The sequence below is a fragment of the Squalius cephalus genome, assembly GCF_949319135.1.
Source record: "Squalius cephalus genome assembly, chromosome: 16".
NCBI lineage: Eukaryota > Metazoa > Chordata > Actinopteri > Cypriniformes > Leuciscidae > Squalius > Squalius cephalus.
The window spans coordinates 12,310,949-12,331,393 of NC_137137.1; the positions used below are offsets into that span (position 1 = coordinate 12,310,949).

At 38.2% G+C, this 20,445-nt stretch overlaps 4 protein-coding genes and 1 long non-coding RNA gene across 8 annotated transcripts in view; 2 read left to right on the top strand and 3 right to left on the bottom strand.

Moving 5' to 3' along the window:
* Window positions 1-72: 72 nt before the first annotated feature.
* On the bottom strand, window positions 73-3,238 carry LOC307174126. Its single transcript, XR_013823953.1, has 3 exons — window positions 3,160-3,238; window positions 2,028-2,433; window positions 73-133 (listed from the first exon to the last, which is right to left on the bottom strand). It is a non-coding gene; the product is annotated as an uncharacterized lncRNA (long non-coding RNA).
* Window positions 3,239-4,654: 1,416 nt separating this feature from the next.
* dffb (DNA fragmentation factor, beta polypeptide (caspase-activated DNase)) lies at window positions 4,655-7,465 on the top strand. Its single transcript, XM_079896142.1, has 7 exons — window positions 4,655-4,828; window positions 4,937-5,063; window positions 5,179-5,364; window positions 5,683-5,762; window positions 5,912-6,085; window positions 6,254-6,354; window positions 7,013-7,465. Exons 1-7 carry the CDS (start codon window positions 4,709-4,711, stop codon window positions 7,221-7,223), a joined length of 999 nt encoding a protein of 332 aa, XP_079752268.1. The 5' UTR covers window positions 4,655-4,708; the 3' UTR covers window positions 7,224-7,465.
* Window positions 7,466-7,595: 130 nt separating this feature from the next.
* Window positions 7,596-11,671, bottom strand: cUnh1orf174 (chromosome Un C1orf174 homolog). 2 transcript variants are annotated; one of them, XM_079896140.1, is made up of 4 exons: window positions 11,347-11,663; window positions 10,467-10,544; window positions 9,911-10,297; window positions 7,596-8,958 (listed from the first exon to the last, which is right to left on the bottom strand). In XM_079896140.1, the coding sequence occupies exons 1-4, from the start codon at window positions 11,359-11,361 to the stop codon at window positions 8,857-8,859; spliced, it is 582 nt and encodes a 193-aa protein (XP_079752266.1). In that variant the 5' UTR covers window positions 11,362-11,663; the 3' UTR covers window positions 7,596-8,856. The 2 variants fall into 2 exon arrangements, with proteins under 2 accessions (XP_079752266.1, XP_079752267.1); XM_079896141.1 differs by lacking the exon at window positions 10,467-10,544 and having other exon boundaries at window positions 7,749-8,958; window positions 11,347-11,671.
* A 3,056-nt stretch (window positions 11,672-14,727) lies between these two features.
* On the top strand, window positions 14,728-17,135 carry b3gnt7l (UDP-GlcNAc:betaGal beta-1,3-N-acetylglucosaminyltransferase 7, like). The gene has a single exon (XM_079896903.1). It carries the CDS (start codon window positions 15,026-15,028, stop codon window positions 16,289-16,291), a length of 1,266 nt encoding a protein of 421 aa, XP_079753029.1. The 5' UTR covers window positions 14,728-15,025; the 3' UTR covers window positions 16,292-17,135.
* cep104 (centrosomal protein 104) overlaps window positions 17,051-20,445 on the bottom strand; it is a 28,477-nt gene continuing 25,082 nt past the window's right edge. For all 3 annotated transcript variants that reach the window (XM_079896901.1, XM_079896902.1, XM_079896900.1), the window contains exons 21-22: window positions 19,146-19,236; window positions 17,051-18,855 (exon numbers count right to left, since the gene is read on the bottom strand). In XM_079896901.1, the coding sequence (XP_079753027.1) occupies window positions 18,671-18,855; window positions 19,146-19,236 (276 nt within the window). In that variant the 3' untranslated portion in view covers window positions 17,051-18,670. The remainder of the gene's footprint in view (window positions 18,856-19,145; window positions 19,237-20,445) is intronic.

Below are 20,445 nucleotides of genomic sequence, written 5' to 3' on the forward strand. Positions count from 1 at the left end.
CACTCACTTGCATTGCATACAGAACAGGGAAAGCATTTCATGAGGCCATTTGGTTCATCAGTGAAAGTTAATGGAGGGCATGGAAGACAAGTTGTGCTGATTTCATCCATGCAGTGCCAAAGAACACAATTTCCTAGCAACACAAAAAAAATATTTGTGATTTCTAGCTGAACATGATTTTTATTACTGTTTTGAAATATGAGTATTAGAAAAGCACGTTATAATTAAATTTTTTAAACCAAACAAATTATTACATTTACTGAAGTAGGTAATATATTTTCACAAACTTTGCTTCTAATATTATAATAATTAAAAAAAACACTGATTTAAAAAATATCGGAAATTTTATAAAATAAATTTTATGAAATAATGGGAACGAGCATTGCATCAGAGATTTTCTCTGTACGGTATGGGGAAACTCTGTTTTCACCGAATATTGAAGCCTGATTGGTTCACGTCTGAGAGGCCTTTTTCAGCCCGCCAGAATGGATGGGGCCGCCTGCCTAAGTTGCACAGAAACGGCCATCTATAGTCAGATTTTCTCGACTGAACTGCGATAGTGTCGACTCGCGCATATGTGCAGTAACACGGCATGATACGCAATGCTTGTTCCCGTTATTTCAGGGAACCTAGGTTACATTAGTAACCGGAGAATGTGTTCATGACTCTGGAGGAGGCTTGGAGCCTCCAGTCGAGAAGCCACAGGTGGAGGCTCCACAACTCGGGTTGGGGATGCCAGATTGACCCTTTCGCTTGGGAAGTTGGGAAAGGAGGTCCCTTCTCAGAGGGATCGGTCACAGTGCTGAAGACAGAAGCTGGACCACTCCCGGGAACCACGGCTTGTTCTGCCAGAGTGGTGCCACGAGTCAGACAGAGCATTTGCCTTTCCTGATTCGGCTGATGACCTGAGGGAGCGGTGCTACCGAAGGGAAGGCATAGAGGCGCAAAGGAACACTGGTATTCCAGTTGGCCAGTTGGTATTCTCTTCTGACGCGAAATGCTCCAAAATGCTCCAAATCATGCGGACCATCAGGGGGTGTGTAACAGGCTCAAGAGAACTACTGAGGAGGCTGCTGCCATAGGCCCAGTAGCTTCTGAAATGCCTTTAAAGGGAGGTTGCTCCCTGGTCTGAATGCTGTTGCTAGCTGCTGAATTTACAGGGAGCAATCCGGCGTGCTGCCCTCTCGAACGAGTCAAGAACTGCAGAGTCAAGAATGCGATGCGTTGGCTGGGCGACAGCGAGCTCTTGCTCAAGTTGATTCTGATCCCCAAGCTTTATAAATGGTTGAGGAGCGGAGATCTTTGAGCTCACAGTTCCTCCTTCCATTGGGCTAAGAGCAGTTAATCGTCGAGGTAATTCAGGACGCAAACTCCCCTCAGTATCAGAGGGGAGAGAGCTGCATCCACGCATTTCTTAAAGGTGCGTGGAGCCAGAGACAGTCCGAATGGTGGGACTATATATTAATAAGCCACTCAGTTTAAACGCAAATCTCAAGAACAGTCTTTGATGGGGATCTATCTGGATATGAAAGTATGTATCCTTCATATCCACCAATAAAAACCAATCCCCTGAGCATATCTGTGAGAGGATTTGTTTCAAAGTTAGGATCCTGAACGGCCGTCTTATTAGAGTGCGGTTCAGAGATCTCATGTCGAGGATCCTTATTGGGGATGAAGAAGTAGTGGCTGTAAGTAAAAGTTTGACTCACTATGTGCTGCGGGAACCTTTTCTATTGCGCCCTTTTCTAGCAGAACCTGTTCTTCGGCTAGTCATCGAGTCATCACAAGATGTGTCTTCGCGCTGAAGGATAGTAAATCTGACTATTCTGTGCGACTTAATCAGGCAGTCGGCCCCGCCCATTCTGACAGGCTGAAAGGCCATTTGTCTGTGAAATTCACAGACGTTAACAGGCTTCAGTATTCTGAGAAAACTGAGTTTCCCTTATAGCGAATAGAGAAAATCTCAGACGCAATGGGAGTGAACCGTATTGACAAAGAAATAAAGTTATGATAACTTGCAGTCTTACCAGGGGCACACATGGGGCAGCATTGCTTGTTTATCTCATATTCAGCATGAGCACATCGACAAAAACAATGTTCAAAGTTAAGGGGAATAATAATTGTAAGAATAGTAATCCTTAAAGTGAACATGGTCACAGTCTAGATCTAACTCTGTTCAGTTACTGTGAGCAGTGAGCAAACATTTCTCACATGTCAATCGCATTGTTTTGTTTTGAGCACAAACTTCAGACGCTTCCAATGCTGTGGTGTTAGTTGCATGGTCTGATGTGTGTCAGAACAGTAAACAGTATGGAGTTGATTATAGATCAAAACTCAGAGATAGGCGACAGCATTTCAAGACTCTTCAAGACTCAGATGTCGTAGGTTGTATTTCCACAGCTTCTTGCAGACATGCATTCTTTGGAAGACAAACTGAAGCAGAAAAAGGATTAGCTCATTGTAAACCAATACATTTGGGTGTTTCCTAAACTAAGGGCACTTTTGGCTTGCAGATTCAGGAAATAAACTGAAAAAAACATCACACTCTGACAAGTTTTCTTAAGTGTAACAATGTCCAACAATAGACATACATGCATCACACAAGAACTCTCTAGTTTTTATCATTTTCTCTGAAACATCTCAAACATTTCAACCCCAGCGTCATTTCTACCAAATAATACATGTTGTGTTTTATAGCATTTTATGGAAATGATGATCACGAAAATTAGGCCTACATTTTAAACATTTTTGTGGATAAATACTGAAATGGAATAAATAACCATGTAATTATTCATATTTTATTAGAATGGATTTTCATAAAAGGGTATAAAATAATCCAATCTATAAATAAAATTCAAGAAAATGCCCCATGGACATATAGTGTTTTATAAATTTAGTGTTTTCATATTGTTTTCATAGCATTTATGAACCATGCAAGTCGGTAAAATATAGCCTACTCTATCCTATTCATGTAAAATGTTTGAGGCAATGAAAACACGCCAAGCAACAGCTTGTGAGGAGGAAATTTTTACTTTCACTTCTAATGTGAGGGAAATAAAGAAATAACACGTAACAACAGTTTTCGTGATAATGTAATTAAAAAGCTGCAGGTTACGCGGTTTCTCCATTAACAAAATACTATAAAACGATACGACTTACCAGCGGGTTTTATAATCTTTTTTTCTTTCACAAAGCATTCACGGATATTGGTTGATCGTCTCAGAGACTATGCTAAATGAAGCGTTTTTTCAGTTCTGCATTCCAGATGGCATTTGACATTTTTACATTTAAAGTGACAGCCACATTTAGCCTACCTTATAATGTTAATCAAAAAATGTAATCAAACATAAAAAAAGAGAGAGAATCACTCACTGCTCTTAACTAAATAACTTATAGCTTAGGAATCTGTATATTTACTTCAGCTAATACGGTTTCACAAACACCTTTTATTTAACAATTAGCCTATCTTTCTTGTGTAGGCCTATTTATTTGTGCTATTGCTAATGCTTCCCTTTTTTATTTATTTTTTATTTATGACAGTTTACTTCAATGTCAACTTTAATGTTTGAACCAAATGTTAGTTAGGCCAGTAGCCTATTAGTTTTTGAAGTGATCATTAGAATCAAGATAAAATGTTAGGTTGCATAGGTCAAAAACAATAAAAGCAATATATTTATTTATTTATTTATTTAAGCAGGGCCAGTAAATGTTTTGGCAGGGCAAGAATCTGACCTTAAAAAAATCCTATCCTGAGTCAATATTTTAGTTTTTTAGCTAACAGTAGGCTAATGCTTGTTAACAATGATTATAATTCATTAAATGTTTCATTTATATAGCGCTTTTCTCTGCACTCAAAGCGCTTTGCATAAAGGGAGGGGGAGGGGGAGGGGGAGGGGGGGGGTTTGGGGTATTTGCCTAAAGAGGGCATAAAGGGGGTCTCCTCAACCACCACCACCACCAAATGTGCAGGATCCTCCTGGATGATGCGATAGCAGCCATATTGCGCCAGAACGCCCACCATACACCAGCTTACTTGTGGAGAGGAGACAGTGATGAAGCCAATTAGTATATACACCTCTTCCAGTAGCAACCTGGTTTTCAACCCTGCTTGTGGGCTACAGGGGGATATGGCTGCTGGCAGCCATGATATGATGAGTTAGACAAACAGTAGCCTACATGTATAGCCTAAGCCTAATGATTTGAACTAGGCGTATATCTTAAGACAGACTAGTATCATTTGTAAAAATTTGGTATTTACTTGGTTCCAATTAAGTACCTGTAGGCTGCTGATAGTAGGCTAAATTGCCCCTGCTAGTTGTAGTCCTTGGGCTTCAGGATTCACATGTGACCATCTGTAAATTATGATGTGGAAAACACATATCTTATTTTACTCATAAATTATTTTTAAAAACCCCAAGCAAAAATCCTGAGGAAACCCATGGCTCCAAAATGCTAATTCTTGTGGTTTTGTAATACAAAATGAACCGCTCTATAATTATTTGTATAATTATGAAAAAAATACTAATCTGCTTTTTTATTTTAAACCATTTATGTTGTTTAAACCTATTTTTTTACAGTCTATGGTTTAAACGTGTCCGTGTTATTTTTATTTGCATCCACAAGATGGCAGCGCGCGTCATGTTGGTCTTTTGATCGCCCATGCAGAATTACGGCGAAAAAGAAACTTTATCATTGCGGAAGACAAAACATGCACAAAATAACAAAACCCAAGCTGGTTAAGATCAGAAGTGCCAACCAGTCCCAAAAATACGGAATTGCGGCTTTTAACCTTAAGGAGCTGATTAAAAAAGGATGTCATGTACTAAAGGTATAATAAAATGTGTTTCCATGTGGTTTATTAAGGAGAGAGTGTCATTACTGTACAATGCGTTTGGATACAGCAGTCAAGTATTCATAGTTCATATTTTATGCACAGGTATCCAGCTCCGGAATACAGGTTTGCTTGTACGAGGATGGAACTGTAGTTACCGAAGAATATTTTCAAAATCTTCCAGATAACACAGAACTTGTTCTCCTGCCTGAGGGACAGAGCTGGAATGGGCGTGAGTTTATTTCATTGACTGACAGTCGGAATGAAACTGGAAAACATTGCTAGAAAATAATATTGCAATAAAACAGGACACGAATCAGATTGCTTTGGCTTTTCATTCTCTACAGTTGTTCATGAAATAAATCAAGTCCTGGGCTTTGACAGACACACAGACCTTCTGATCAGTGCAGCAAAAGACCTTCTGTCAGATGAACAGTCTCCCAAACGACGCAGAATACTGGGAGACCTTCTGAGGAACCTGAGGGACAACTCAGAGGTGGAGAGCAGAGAAGAAGATAAGGAATGGTTTAAAGGTAAAGAACATAAGCAGACATTTACTCTTTACTGTAACTGACTCTTCTGAGGCAACTATTCATACAGAACAAGTTAATTTCTTTCAAAAATATTTTCATTTTTTTGTTTTAATCATGAATGTTTTGACGTTTTAGGGATACTTAACCTGACCTTTTTATATATTGTATCTTGATTCTGTGTTATTTTAATGTGGCATATACATATTTATGAGGCTATATTATTAGATATAACTCACAAAGAACATGTCTAGGTTGCACACTATTGAAATGTGTTGTATTTGTAAGCATTGGCTCAGTTTTCTTATGTTTATATATCAGGTATTGATGCCCGGTTTAAAACCAAGTCTGCTTACATGAAGTATAACTGCGAGAGCAGAGTCCGAGGATATTTGAAAGAGGTGTGACAAACTGCATTCAGTTCTGCTTTAAATGTTAGGCTAGTTTTTGAAATGAAAGATATTATATGTAGTGGAGTGTATCATTTATTTCATGCAGTATAAGAGACCTGCCATCATTCTGAATGAGATATATTCTTCACTGTCTATAGGTTGATGGATATACCCAGACTATTCCAAATGCCAAGACAAAAAGTGAGTATAAAAAGGTGGTGGAGGTCTTGGCAGAGAAACTGAAGGCTGCACGATACAACGGCACCTATTTTGACAGATCGGAGAAGGACGTCCTCAGGCTCTGCACTGAAGAGGGCTGGTTCTCCTGCCAGGTGCTGTAGTTTAGTCGTTTCTAATGAGTCTCATTCAGTTCAGTCCATCGAAGGAAAATAATGAAACCTAATCACATAAAAGATATTTCATTTAAATGTAAAATTCCTGCTTTTGTTGTACAGAAGTTTCTGTTTGTATAAGACTATAAAAGATTTTTACTCTAACAGGGTGCCTTTGATGAGAACAACTGCACATCTCTCCACTCAATAAACCCGTATGGGAACCGCGAGAGCAGAATCCTCTTCAGCACCTGGAATCTGGACCACGTGTGAGTAGTGCATCTTAAATGTCAATGTTTATAACAATCACACTGCCGGTCAAAAGTTTGGAATGATTTAGATTATTTAAAGTCTCTTATGCTCAACAATTATGCATTTATTTGATCAAAAATACTGTGAAAATAGTAATATTGTGAAATATTATTAGAGTTTAAAATAACTGTTTTCTAAATGTTATTTATTCCTGTGATGGTAAAGCTGAATTTTCAGCAGCCATTACTCTTCAGTCTTCAGTGTCACATGATCCTTCAGATTTACTGCTGGTACATTTTTCAGGATTTTTTTGATGAATAGAAAGTTAAATTAACATTTATTTGAAATAAAAATCATTTGTAACATTATAAATGTATTTACTGTCACTTTTGATCAATTTGATGCATCTTTGCTGAATAAAAGTATTATTATTTTCAATCTTACTTACAACAACTTTTAAATGGTTGTGTATCACAGTAAATATTTCACTATTACTATTTTACTGTATTTTTGTTCAAATAAATGCAGTCTTGGTGAACATAAGACACTTGAATCTTAATGTTCTTTACTGATATACATTTTAATTTCAGTATTTAGGTCCTCTGGTAAATGTAACTTAAGGATATGAATTATTCTGAAATCCAGTTAAATGAGAAAAGCTGATGTATATTTCAGGATAGAAAAGAAGAGGACTGTGATCCCTGCACTCGCTGAGGCACTGAAGGGTAGTAAGAGCGGAGATATAAACGTGGATTATTTCTACAAACTGTTGTTCACAAGAGAGAATCTCAAGCTGGTTCACATTGTCTGCCATAAGAAAGGGGCCCATGAGCTCAGCTGTGACTCTCGAAAAATCTACAAGCGGGTCAGGAAGACTGTGAAATGAAAGGACATCCATAATCCTCTTATGAAATATGCAGCATAGTGTGAGCTTCTCAGAGCCATTTATCACATTATTGTTGGGTTATATTGTGCTTCAGAACTTTTAGTTCCAGACAAATGTTTGTACCAAAGCAACATTCATGTTTAAATTATGTAAATAATGAACTTCTTCAGGGTTTTATAAAAGTGACTGATTTTATATTTGTACATTTGCATTTTACTGGTTTATTTAAATAAAAGTATTTGAAAATAGTCTTGTTTATCTTTCTTTCCTGTTCCTGCTTTCTGCCAGAAGCCAGTGATTTATCATCAAAATCTTGTATCATCAGATATTGGAAGCATGTGCGGGAACAGGATGTCTTGTACAGCAAATGTTTGTAGTCCTTAAACAAACAATGGTCTTATTTATTGTGCAGAATACATAAAGCCTTCCCTGAAAAAAAATATCTTCATATTTTAGTAAACTAAAAGTGAAATATGAAAAAAAGTTAATAAAAATAAATAAAATTGCACACGCATATACAAAAGTCATATTCCGAAGTCATTCATGAGGTTTATTTTCTCTGGACGGAGTATTGTACTTTTGTATGATAATACACTGAAGATATGATAATGACATGTCATGTACATACAAGGCATTTGGTAGCAAAAATTAGCACTTGATTTTTCACTTCAATAGAAAAATATAAACTTCAATCACAATTTTTACCTCAGACAATTTGTACATAGTAGCAAAGAAACTACATATTAAATCATTACATCTTTGAGCTACTAGTGAAGTTAGTGCAAATCCAGACAAATAAGATACAAATATCTTCATATACAGACAAATTCCTAGTGGAGCAACATGCATAAAAGAGCTTGATTGGTTAAAAATTACAACTTTTCATATCTTACAATAAAACTCTTAATTTGAGATATTATTCAATAAAAAAACCTTTACATCATAAGCATATCAAAAAACATAAGATGTTCAAATAATAACATGCTTTAATTTTCAATTATACAGCACCATATCTGAAGTATAAAGTTTTTTTTCCAAAACAAACCTATTCATTCTCAACAGAGAATGTTTAAAAGTGCCAAATTCTGAATGTTTCAAAGTCTGAACAGCAAACTTGAGGCACTTGACTCTGATAACATTATGTTGGTTGATTTTTTTTAAAGCTCAGTAAGGACTAGTGGTAGAAAACCCAGTGTGCTGGTCAGGGCTGCCAGATCAACCTTATGGTACACTGTGTCAAGAGACTTCTCCATATATTATCCTTCTTTCAGCACAAGCCCCAATCACATGATGGTTTTAGCCTTAAGTCTAGCACAAAACCCTCTTACTGTACATTCCATTAATGCAGCACACATAATGTTCTGAAGTTTATAATTACGGATGTACTTACATTTCTGCCATTGATAACGTACCTCATTAAAATTTCCTAAGAAAACATTACTGATAAATCAACGCAGTGCATCTCAGTGTAGCTCAAACATTATAATTGAGAAGGATCTTGGAATAAAATAGCTTGCTTTAAAACAATCAAGTCCATTTTACCAGAATACTGTAAAACTCCACCCAGGTCAGTCGAACTCCTGCAGGCTTTCAGGTCAAAACTCTGGCAGACAGTTTGAGAGGGATCGTGTGCTCATAGATGCTCATCCTCACTGTCCTCTTTGGCATAGTAATGCATGCTCCTGTACTCTCTCCGACTCATTCTCTTGCTTCCTGGGGTTCTGCGTGGGTAATCCTGAACAAATCAGGTCAGAATGTTTCAAAACAAAGCCATTTTAAGACATTAAAATTGTATTAATGACAGCTGGCTATTGAGTGTAGGCATCATGAAATCAACCAGACACCTGCTGTGTTTTGACACCCAATTAAGAATTCCCAGACATTCACTCCAATAATCCTACATGTATTAACCTCAATATTTCAGGATTACTGTGTGCAAACAAAGCCATCTGGCTTCATGTTATTTATCTGGAGTTATGTTACTGGGGCAAAGGGAAATTTAAGTTCACATCCTGCATGGGCCCTCCTCAACTGATATTTAACCCATTTAATTCCAATCTTTTCTCAGTTAAGTCAGCACATGTGCTTATAAAAAAAAAAAATATATATATATATATATATATAAAATATAGTATAACATAATAAAGTTTTTTTATTATTATTATCAAATTTTACTATCTGGCGATTGTTGGGGAGGGGAAAGTAATAATTTAGACAAATAGAGAGACAGACTTTTTACAACTTTATACTGCGGTATTTTACCGTTGTTTTTTTCTCCTTTAATATTCACAACTGGGCAACGACTTTCTCAGCTGACATGTACTGTATTTTGACCATGATTTATATCAGACAGAGCACCTAAATACATTAATAATTAGAAATATGAACACACTTTGTTATATCTACCGTTTCGTTGTACCACACGCTTCCTTACAGAGCTTCTACACAGACGTCAAACTCTGGTCACGTGACAATTTTCACCAGCCACGTACAAAAAAATTTACATTAAATCAAGACGGTTTTTACTTGAATTTATATTTGTAAAACATTAGTAACTATTTTAGACCCATCAAACGTAAATGCTGGCCACAGACAGATGTTTGAGGCGAAATTAAATCCAGCGCTATTTCTCTGCATTTCTGCTGATTCCCAATGATAATAAAACGTTCTGAATCGGTTTAGCTTACCTGAACAGCATCCAGGTTCCCAAAGAACTGCTCCACTGGGAAAATGTGATTGCTGTCCTCGTCGAAGAAAATGCTCGGGTCCTCTCGCGTCTGGGGACTGTGAGAGGTCTGGTCCATCTTCACCTCTGCAGAGCCGCTTGTCAGACCCGTACACTTGACGGCGGAGTTCTCTTTACCGCGCCGTTCACCCGGAGTCTTTTTCCCGGGCTGAATCTTGACGGTTTGATCAATGTTCGCGCTGGAGTTCTCCTCTATTTCACCGTGAAACGGTCTCTTTGGGAGACGTTTGGCCTCGCCGCCGTCGCCAGCCATCTGCCGCGCTGCGCTCGCGATAACAGACGCTGATCTCTGCACCAAACCGCGCAGAACTCTCCTCCTCACCGCCCTCTGCGAATAAAAGACCAATTAGTAACCGTATATGTTAAATGAATACAGTATTAGCCCGGTTTTAGACGTGGTTGAGACATCGTGAGAAAGCTTGTTACATAATATAGCGCTTTACTGTAGCCGACAGACGGAAACTGTGGGGAGGAGATGGGTAGACACTGACACTGACCTTGACTGAACTTTTCACACCGGGCGGGTTTAAAGAGACAGCGCCGCACACTCGCAGTCTGTGGCTCCCAACGACAGTCTGGAACAAGACAATATCAAGGACTTAGGCTACACTACAATAATGCATCTGCCTCGCCGTCACTAACGAAATAACTAGCGTTTCGTTTGAACGAACATTTGAGTGAACACATCTTTTTCGTTCACTTATGCACAGATAGTCATATTTTTCGTTCAGTTATGTCTTTTTCTTCTTTTCTGTCTTTAAAGACCAACATTACCATATCACAACGAATAAGCACCTTAATAAACCAGACGTCATTCATGAACGAAATGAATAAACGAATCATCTTGTTTGTGAACAAACTGAATGAACTGGGACAAAACGTGTGAATCAGTCCAGTTCGTATCAGGGAGAGAAAGGCAAAGGGGTGGAATGGATATATAAAAATAAAAGATGACCATGCAGTTAAAACGACCTTACACAATTTATGACTCTCATCATAACACAAAAAGAACACGCACTGGTCGACGTCTACTGAATGAATCCGTAAACTGATCTTTCTACTGAACTGATTCAAAAGATTCGACTCATTGGTGATTCAAAAACGAGTAGTGGGAATGGTTCACAGATAAACTTGCTTTTAACAAAAAAAGCCACCCATAAAAAACAACTTGATTATCATACTAAAATACAAAGCACATGACCCATCTTAGTCTGCGCGCCAAAACTGGGAACGTTATTGTAGTCAATTACACTTCACACTGAAAGCTGACATTGTAACTACACAAGTCGAAACTGCATAAACTCGAAACTGATTGTGCACGTTCATACTACAGAAAAAACTGCTTAAAAGCAAAAGTTCTGAATTATGTTATCTTACCTGCTTTGCCCTCATTGAAAGTTTAAGCGTCCGAAACTGATGTGGACTGGAGTAGAGTCCTCCTGCGAGTGTTTATCTCCGGTGACCACTGAAGCCCCGCCCACATCCGATAATCTACGCCACACAGAATCACGAGATGGGAGTTTAACATTTTATTAAGGCTTTTCTGAGGCTGCGGCTGATAACCATTAATAAGAAGCTGCGAAGTCTGTTTGTACTGAATACTGAAGTTTAGTTTGCCGTTATAGGCCTAGTGAAAGCGATTAAAAGTAAGCTACATGGGATGGCAATTGGCAAGTTATTCATCGTAGAAATATGTCGAATGAGTCATACACTGTATTATATATGACTTAATGACGTGAAAATATGATATTAGGTCCAGCCTCTGCTGATGACACATCCGTTAAAGAATTATTGCGCAGTTTGTATTAAAATATTTGACACTGTAGTGTAGCTAGTAGGCCTCGTAACAGTCATTAAATAATTTCCTCAAAGGTTATTGTCATTCTGAAAATTGTTTAATATGCCTGCTGCCTGACATCATCATAGTGGACATCACTACTGACAAGCTTCAACATTTAGGACTAACTGATCTCCCATGGAAAATTCATTGGCAAATGAGAATGTTAAGCAGATAGATAGATAGATAGATAGATAGATAGATAGATAGATAGATAGATAGATAGATAGATAGGCTATCTATGCCTATATTCAAAAGAAAAAAGAGGTAGAATTCAGCATAGCTCAAACATTAAAATTTTTGGTAAAATTAAAATTTAAAAGGTAAAATTTTGTAGATAGTAGCCTAATATCAACCCCTGCCCTGAGTTTTATAGCAACAATAAAGACTGCATGCCGTATGTATTTGTTTTATATTAACAGGCTTCAAAAGCATTGAGCTATATGGCTGGAACCCTGCTAAAAAGTTCATCCATCCATCATAAAAGTAATCCATACAGCTCCAGGGGATTAATACAGGCCTTCTGAAGCAAAGCAATGGGTTTTTGTAAGAAATATATATATATATATATATATATATATATATATATATATATATATATATATATATATATATATATATATAAAACTTTAAAAACTAAAATAACTAGCAGATGCTTGACTTGCGCCTAAAGAGTAACCCCTGATGCAATGTATGAGTAGCTTTGACGCCTCTCGCGGTTCAAACAAATAGGGCTAGAAAACAAACTTAAAATCCTCTGACATTCCTCTTTAAAAACTCTCGTTTTAGACTTCTAATTCGTGACTGGTGTTTTGTTTTGCTCTATCCTCTGAGTCTACACTTCAGCATTCGTCAATACGTCATGCGTCAGGGGTTGCTCTTTCGCTGTAAATCGATGCGTACGCCCGTCTATCGGAATTAGTTTATAAGTTTTAAATGGATATTTTTCTTACACAAACGCACCACTTCAGAAGGCCTGTATTAACCCTTAGAGCCATGGTCCGTGTGAAGTACTTTTATGATGGATGGATGGATCGGATGCACTTTTTTGGGCTTCAAAATCTCGTCCTCCATTCACTGCCATTATAAAGCCTGAAAGAGCCAGGCATTTTTTATATACACTCACCTAAAGGATTATTAGGAACACCTGTTCAATTTCTCATTAATGCAATTATCTAATCAACCAATCACATGGCAGTTGCTTCAATGCATTTAGGGGTGTGGTCCTGGTCAAGACAATCTCCTGAACTCCAAACTGAATGTCAGAATGGGAAAGAAAGGTGATTTAAGCAATTTTGAGCGTGGCATGGTTGTTGGTGCCAGATGGGCCGGTTTGAGTATTTCACAATCTGCTCAGTTACTGGGATTTTCACACACAACCATTTCTAGGGTTTACAAAGAATGGTGTGAAAAGGGAAAAACATCCAGTATGCGGCAGTCCTGTGGGCGAAAATGCCTTGTTGATGCTAGAGGTCAGAGGAGAATGGGCCGACTGATTCAAGCTGATAGAAGAGCAACTTTGACTGAAATAACCACTCGTTACAACCGAGGTATGCAGCAAAGCATTTGTGAAGCCACAACACGCACAACCTTGAGGCGGATGGGCTACAACAGCAGAAGACCCCACCGGGTACCACTCATCTCCACTACAAATAGGAAAAAGAGGCTACAATTTGCACGAGCTCACCAAAATTGGACAGTTGAAGACTGGAAAAATGTTGCCTGGTCTGATGAGTCTCGATTTCTGTTGAGACATTCAGATGGTAGAGTCCGAATTTGGCGTAAACAGAATGAGAACATGGATCCATCATGCCTTGTTACCACTGTGCAGGCTGGTGGTGGTGGTGTAATGGTGTGGGGGATGTTTTCTTGGCACACTTTAGGCCCCTTAGTGCCAATTGGGCATCGTTTAAATGCCACGGCCTACCTGAGCATTGTTTCTGACCATGTCCATCCCTTTATGACCACCATGTACCCATCCTCTGATGGCTACTTCCAGCAGGATAATGCACCATGTCACAAAGCTCAAATCATTTCAAATTGGTTTCTTGAACATGACAATGAGTTCACTGTACTAAAATGGCCCCCACAGTCACCAGATCTCAACCCAATAGAGCATCTTTGGGATGTGGTGGAACGGGAGCTTCGTGCCCTGGATGTGCATCCCACAAATCTCCATCAACTGCAAGATGCTATCCTATCAATATGGGCCAACATTTCTAAAGAATGCTTTCAGCACCTTGTTGAATCAATGCCACGTAGAATTAAGGCAGTTCTGAAGGCGAAAGGGGGTCAAACACAGTATTAGTATGGTGTTCCTAATAATCCTTTAGGTGAGTGTATCTCCGATTGTATTCATCTGAAAGAAGAAAGTCATATACACCGTTATGGCTTTAGGGTGAGTAAATCATGGGGCAATTTAAAAAAAATTGGTAAACTATCCCTTTAAGCTGGATGGGGCTTATTGGAGCAGTAGCAAGTGTTTTAGGACACAGATCCTTTTAGATTTAGATCAATTACTAAATTGTATCACTTTTAATAGAAGAAAAAAACTGCTCTTAAGACATGTTTGTGGATTTTATAATGGCGAAATAATACATAACTAATGTAAACACTTACATTTGGTAAGGCTATTTATTTCAAATGCTGATAAAAAGACCTTGGCTCTATCGCTTTGAACCACACGGGGGAGCTAAATACTAAAATAATTTCAGTAAGTTTAGTGCTAATAAACTGCTTGGTAAGTTAACTTCAAGCATCTTCCAATGTGATTGTGGGAGGGATGTGAAAACCGGGTTAAAAACCTTTTAAAAAAACAAGAAGTTACTTCAACTCCAATATTTACATACACTGAATACGTAAATAGTCCTTGCTCGTCGGGACTCTCATTTACTACGCTTGCACAGCTGTCGTGTGTAACCGGAGAGCCCGTAGCAGGTAGGTGTCGTGAATGGTGAAGGTGGAGGAGAGGCAGACGGACGATTGTTTTAAAGGATGACTGCCTCCCATTTTCAGCAGTTCAACGATGGAACTTGAAGCGAGGAGGACCTGTTACGACAATATATGACAGTCTGACAGGAGAAAAGTGGAGCCGACAGCCTTTCCAGCTTAATCAAAATGCCTTTTTATGGACTATTCGCTGATTTTTTAAATATTTTTATAACACCTTTTTAACACAAATTCACGGAAATTGATTACCGGTGACATGACTATCTTATCATGACAAATCCGCTGGTCACCCGAACAGACTGCTCTCTGAGGAGCGCGTGCGTAATGGAATTCTTCTGTAGAAAGAAAAAGAATTTTAGAGCTGCGGTCAGCATCACTTTGGTTTTTGCCACTTTACTGATGCTTCAGAAATTAACAACAGTGGACCCGAATATTAAAGGTGCCAAAGTGAAAAACAAATGGTGTGGCCACGAATGTTCGTCGTTCAAAAGAAAAGGCATAAATGCTGTTGGAAATTCATCTCAATCACGCGGGAACGACTTGGCGCTGGTGGGAAAACCCATGCCAAAACAATGGGACGTGGCTAAAATCAAATGTGGTGAAAATTCCACGATAAAGACCCAAGCCTGGTTTCGTCGTTTGAACCCAAAGTTCCGCGAATTTGTCCTACACAGACATTGTAGATACTTCCCAATGTTGCTGAATCACCCCGAGAAGTGTAGCGGTGACGTGGATGTTCTTGTCGTGGTCAAATCGGTTATTGAAGAACATGACCGACGAGAGGCCGTGCGACAGACCTGGGGAAAGGAGCAAGAAATCCAAGGCTTGAAAATTAAAACGCTGTTTCTTTTAGGAACTCCGGCCACTGGCAAAGACGAGCGAAATTTACAAGCCCTGGTCCAATATGAAGACCGAACTTACGGTGACATCTTGCAGTGGGACTTCAAGGACACCTTCTTCAATCTTACTCTAAAGGAGGTGAACTTTCTGAGGTGGTTCAACATCTACTGCAGTGGGGTTCCCTTCATCTTCAAAGGGGACGATGATGTGTTTGTCCACACCAAGAACCTCGTGGAACTAATTGGCTTTAGGGTGGAGGAGAACAGGGTGGAAAACCTCATTTTAGGGGACACTATTTTTGAGGCCAAACCGATCAGAAACCAACAGAGCAAATATTTCATTCCCAAAGATTTGTATGATAAGCGCTATCCACCTTATTTGGGTGGGGGAGGATTTCTCATGTCCTCTCAGGTGGCTCGCAGACTCTTCGTGGTTTCGGAGAGCGTGGAGCTTTACCCCATTGATGATGTGTTTTTGGGCATGTGCCTTCAGAAGCTGCAGATCGTGCCCGAGCTGCATCTGGGTTTCAGGACATTCGGGATCATTAAGCGCAAAGTGACGCCGCTGAACCGGGAGCCGTGCTTTTTCCGCAACCTCATCGTGGTGCACAAACTCTTCCCGCAGGAGCTGATGCGCATGTGGAATCTTGTACGAAACGAGGACCTGACGTGCGCCAGACACGTCGTAATAGACTAGGAGCTTTACAGAGACAGAAAGAAGATATTATTTCAAGATCTAACCTTTTTTTTTTTTAAAGTTTTCTAAGCTAGGACTACTATCAATTGTCAAATGTAATAAATCACAAGTTATTATCGTCTTCCAAATCATGATCTTGTCACGGGGAACAAATATTGTTCTAAAATAAACTGGGGCTAGTTGTCACACTGTTGAATGTTTCTCAGTAAAGTCAATTTTAAATAGCCTACCATATGGCTACAAAGATAAAAGTTACAAAAAGCTTGTATTTTTAAATGTAAATCTTTTTATGTCAATTGTTAAGTTCACCAGAAGACATTTTGAATGTTCTGGTCACTCTTACAAAGAATGGAGTGTAGATTTTAAGCACCATATAAGTATGATTAATTTATTCTAAGTGTTTTTGTGTGTGAAGTCAAACCTTGAGCATTGTGTGAGGAACAGACTGAAATTTAAGTTAGTGTTCATTCCTATGGTGCTTTTGCCAAAAATCTTAGGCTCCATTCAACGTAATTGAATTGAAATGCTCTCTATGGTGCCCCTATTGAAAAAAATAAATAAAAAAGCTTCATAAAGTTTAAAACGACATGAGGGTGAGTAAATTATTACATTGATCTGCAATGCATCATTTAAATTTTGGGGTAAATAATACCCCATGGCCATGACACTCAACACTATCAATCTTACATTCATATTGTGTTTTGGTGTGGTTTGCACGTGCATGTGGTTTGGTGTTTGTGTCTCAATCAAATAACTTTTACAAAGAATGTGAAAACTTTATTCAAATACATTTATTAAAACAGCTTCAAACAAATAAAGCTACAAAGCAGATATTAGCTTCCGAACTCACAATACACATTAGTGCATCATTTGCTGACTGGAACCAGTTTACTATGAGACAAAAACTGCTGTGCTTCTTAATTCTGGTACTATGACTAAAATCAATCTAAATTAAAGCAAACACATAAAAAATATCCTATGATATTCAGCCATTATAATCTATATTATCTATCTATCTATAAATTTCAGACTTTTGATTGCAAAATTAATACTATTTGGGTATGCATCCGCCATCTGTGCAACAAATAGAGTTATCACTTTTAGAACACTTTCTCTACTACGAAAAAATTGCTTAGGTTGACTTATTTAAATCAATAAATAGTTGATATTTAAATATTAGACATTTCAGTAATGCCTCTGTAGGAGTTGATGTATGTTAGTAATATAATGCATGTCTACAGACACTGCATTATGTCAGACATTACATCAGAAAACATTCTTAAAAAGAACTTTTGGGGTTGTACCTTTTAAAAATTCCATCCCTGAAGTCCCTTGACTATAAGTAAACTCAGACTGCATACTTGTGTTCAGTCTTCACTTTTAAAAGTGACATTATGGCTTATTTTCAGGCACAGAATCAGCCTATTCCACTCGGACAGTCTTTCATTTTGTTCCACATCTTCGGTCTCGATGATTTTATAAGCATGACTGGACCGAATAATTCACTTTTTATCACAATAAATACCACAGAATAGTTCGATGTAGACCATACCCTGGGATTTACACACAGCAGACAAAACAGTTTGCACAACAACAAATGAGGCCAAGAGTTATTCTAATACTGAAGCAAACGCAAAGACCAAACATATATCATCATCATCGAATAGCAATGACATCACTCTTGGCTCTTTAGTCTCATGTATTGGCACAATCTATGTTCCATGTCATGATTCTCTGAGAAGCATCAAAGCAGTTCTGAGAATTGAATTAGCCTCTGCCTTTTCAAGAAAAACATTTTTGTTTGTTTCCAAGGTAAGAGAATATAAGTGCATTATCCGAATCCAATACAATGAGCATCTGTCCAAATCTTTTGAACAGAAACCAAATTTTTTGTTTCAAAAGCTACTTGGCCGTGGTGCTAGTAATGCTTTAAAAACCATTAAATATCAAGGTGCTACAATCACAAAATATTCACATAAAACACACACACACACACTAAACAAACAAGTATAAAACAATATACAAGAATAAAATCCTCAAATAGACCACAAAAAAATCCAGGTGAGCAACCTGGAAAGGTAAACGGAGCAGAACACAAACTGCGTACTTGCTCATTAACCTGTTTCTCTGCTCAATTTGTTCACACGCAATCAACGCATATTTCAGATTTTGTACATTCAGTTATGGGTAAATTGTATATGAGGTGCTACTGATATAGCGTGTGCTCAGAAAAATGATGCTGATTGTTATTTGTGTCTTATAGGAATATTCCTAAATCGATACAGCAATAAGAGTGCAATAATGCATGATTTGAATCCTGATATGAAGTAGATTTGAGTGTTAGATTACATTAGATTCCATCCAGCAATGCTACTAGAGTTAGCATGCAATCTTTGCGTCACGCCTGTTGTAGTCGGAGGGTAGAGGCCTTCCTGGAGGATTTCTGGTGTGTCTGTTGTTTCTGGAAGCAGGAGCGGGGATGCGACTACCTCGGGGCAGCCCTCGAACCTTGGATTCAGAAATGACCATTGTTGTCCTAGCTACACCTGTGCTGACTGTCTTTCCTGAGGGCAAAGAGTAAGAGAAATGCAAACACACAAACACCGGAGTACATTAGTTGTTGAGGAACATTGTGGGATGCTGCATAGAGTTTAGCCAAAGTAAACAAAATAATAAAATGCTGAACAGTCCATTCATTACCAGTGCACGTGGTAAGATTGGGGCATTGTGGAGGCCACGTGGGGCAGTTTGGATCTATGTGTGATTTATGAAGCGATGTGGGGTAGTAGGGGCTTGTAGGGTACAGTGTGGTGTTGTAAAGGTCTCATTGAGGGTAAAGGAGATGAATGATCACCTTGTGCGTGTGAGAGAGTGCTCTGCTGTACCGCTCTCCTCCGTGAGTTCTGTTTACAACCCTCAGGTCCCATGAGGTGAGATTTCCAGGCCTGCACACAAAAGACATGCACTGTTATATTGCAGTATGAGGAGCATGTGTGCATGTGTGTGAGAGAGAGCGAGACACTGTAAATCTCACTTTAATACTGGGGTCATTCACTAATCATCATGGGTGCTTATGTAAATAATCTGTTCCTATGGTGTTGGTTTCAGACTTGATTTCATACCAGTGTTCTTATATTCCCAAACCTTAGATATAATATCATATCTCTCTCTCTCTCTCTCTCTCTAAGCTGAAAATTATTCATACCCAGGCCAAACTTTTAATTATGGTGAATTTTTATTTGACCAATAGGCATCTTCTGGCTGGAAATGACGCAAAAAGGAGACAACAGAAAGCAAGACATTGTGATGGAGATTTTAACAAAGAATATTGGCTACTTTTTATGTGTCCACAATTATTCATACCCTTTCTCAATAATCGATGGCAAAGCCTTTATTCACAGCTGTCAAACGTTTCTTTATAATTGGTGACACGTTTTTTGCACTTTAACTCGAAATATGACCTTGGTATGAATCATTTTGGGCTTAACTGTATACATTACAGAATCTATAAGTGTTAATTATATTTAACATAAAAAAATGAATGTTGTTTTTGTACTGTTTTTTTTTTATGTTTTTATTTTGTACTGTCCTGAATAAGATATTTATTTTACATAAAAGACATATAGTTTACATGTAGTCCACACATTTTTTAAATAAAAATGACCCCGTTAAAAAGTTTGCATACGCTTGATTCTTAAAACTTTGTCATCACCCGGATGATCCATGACTGTTTTTTTGTTTTGTGATGGTTGTTCTTGAGTCCCTTGTTTGTCATAAACAGTTAAACAGCCCAATGTTCTTCAGAAAAATCCTCCAGGTCCTGTAAATTCTTTAGCTTTCCAGCATATTTTGCATATTTAAACCCTTTCCAGCAGTGACTGTATGATTTGGAATGTTTTGTATCTTTTGTACACCGAGGACAACATAACTATTGCAAGAGACTCAAACTAGTATTACAAGAGACTCAAACATAACTATTACAAAAGCTGCAAACATTCACTGATGCACAAGAGGAAACATAATGCTTTAAGTGTTGTACACATGATGTACACATCTTCCTGTTCAAAAGTTTTATATATATCTTTATATATTGTGATGTTCTGCTATTTATGTCATTTCAGATTGAATGAAATTACTTGACCAAATAGGATGAT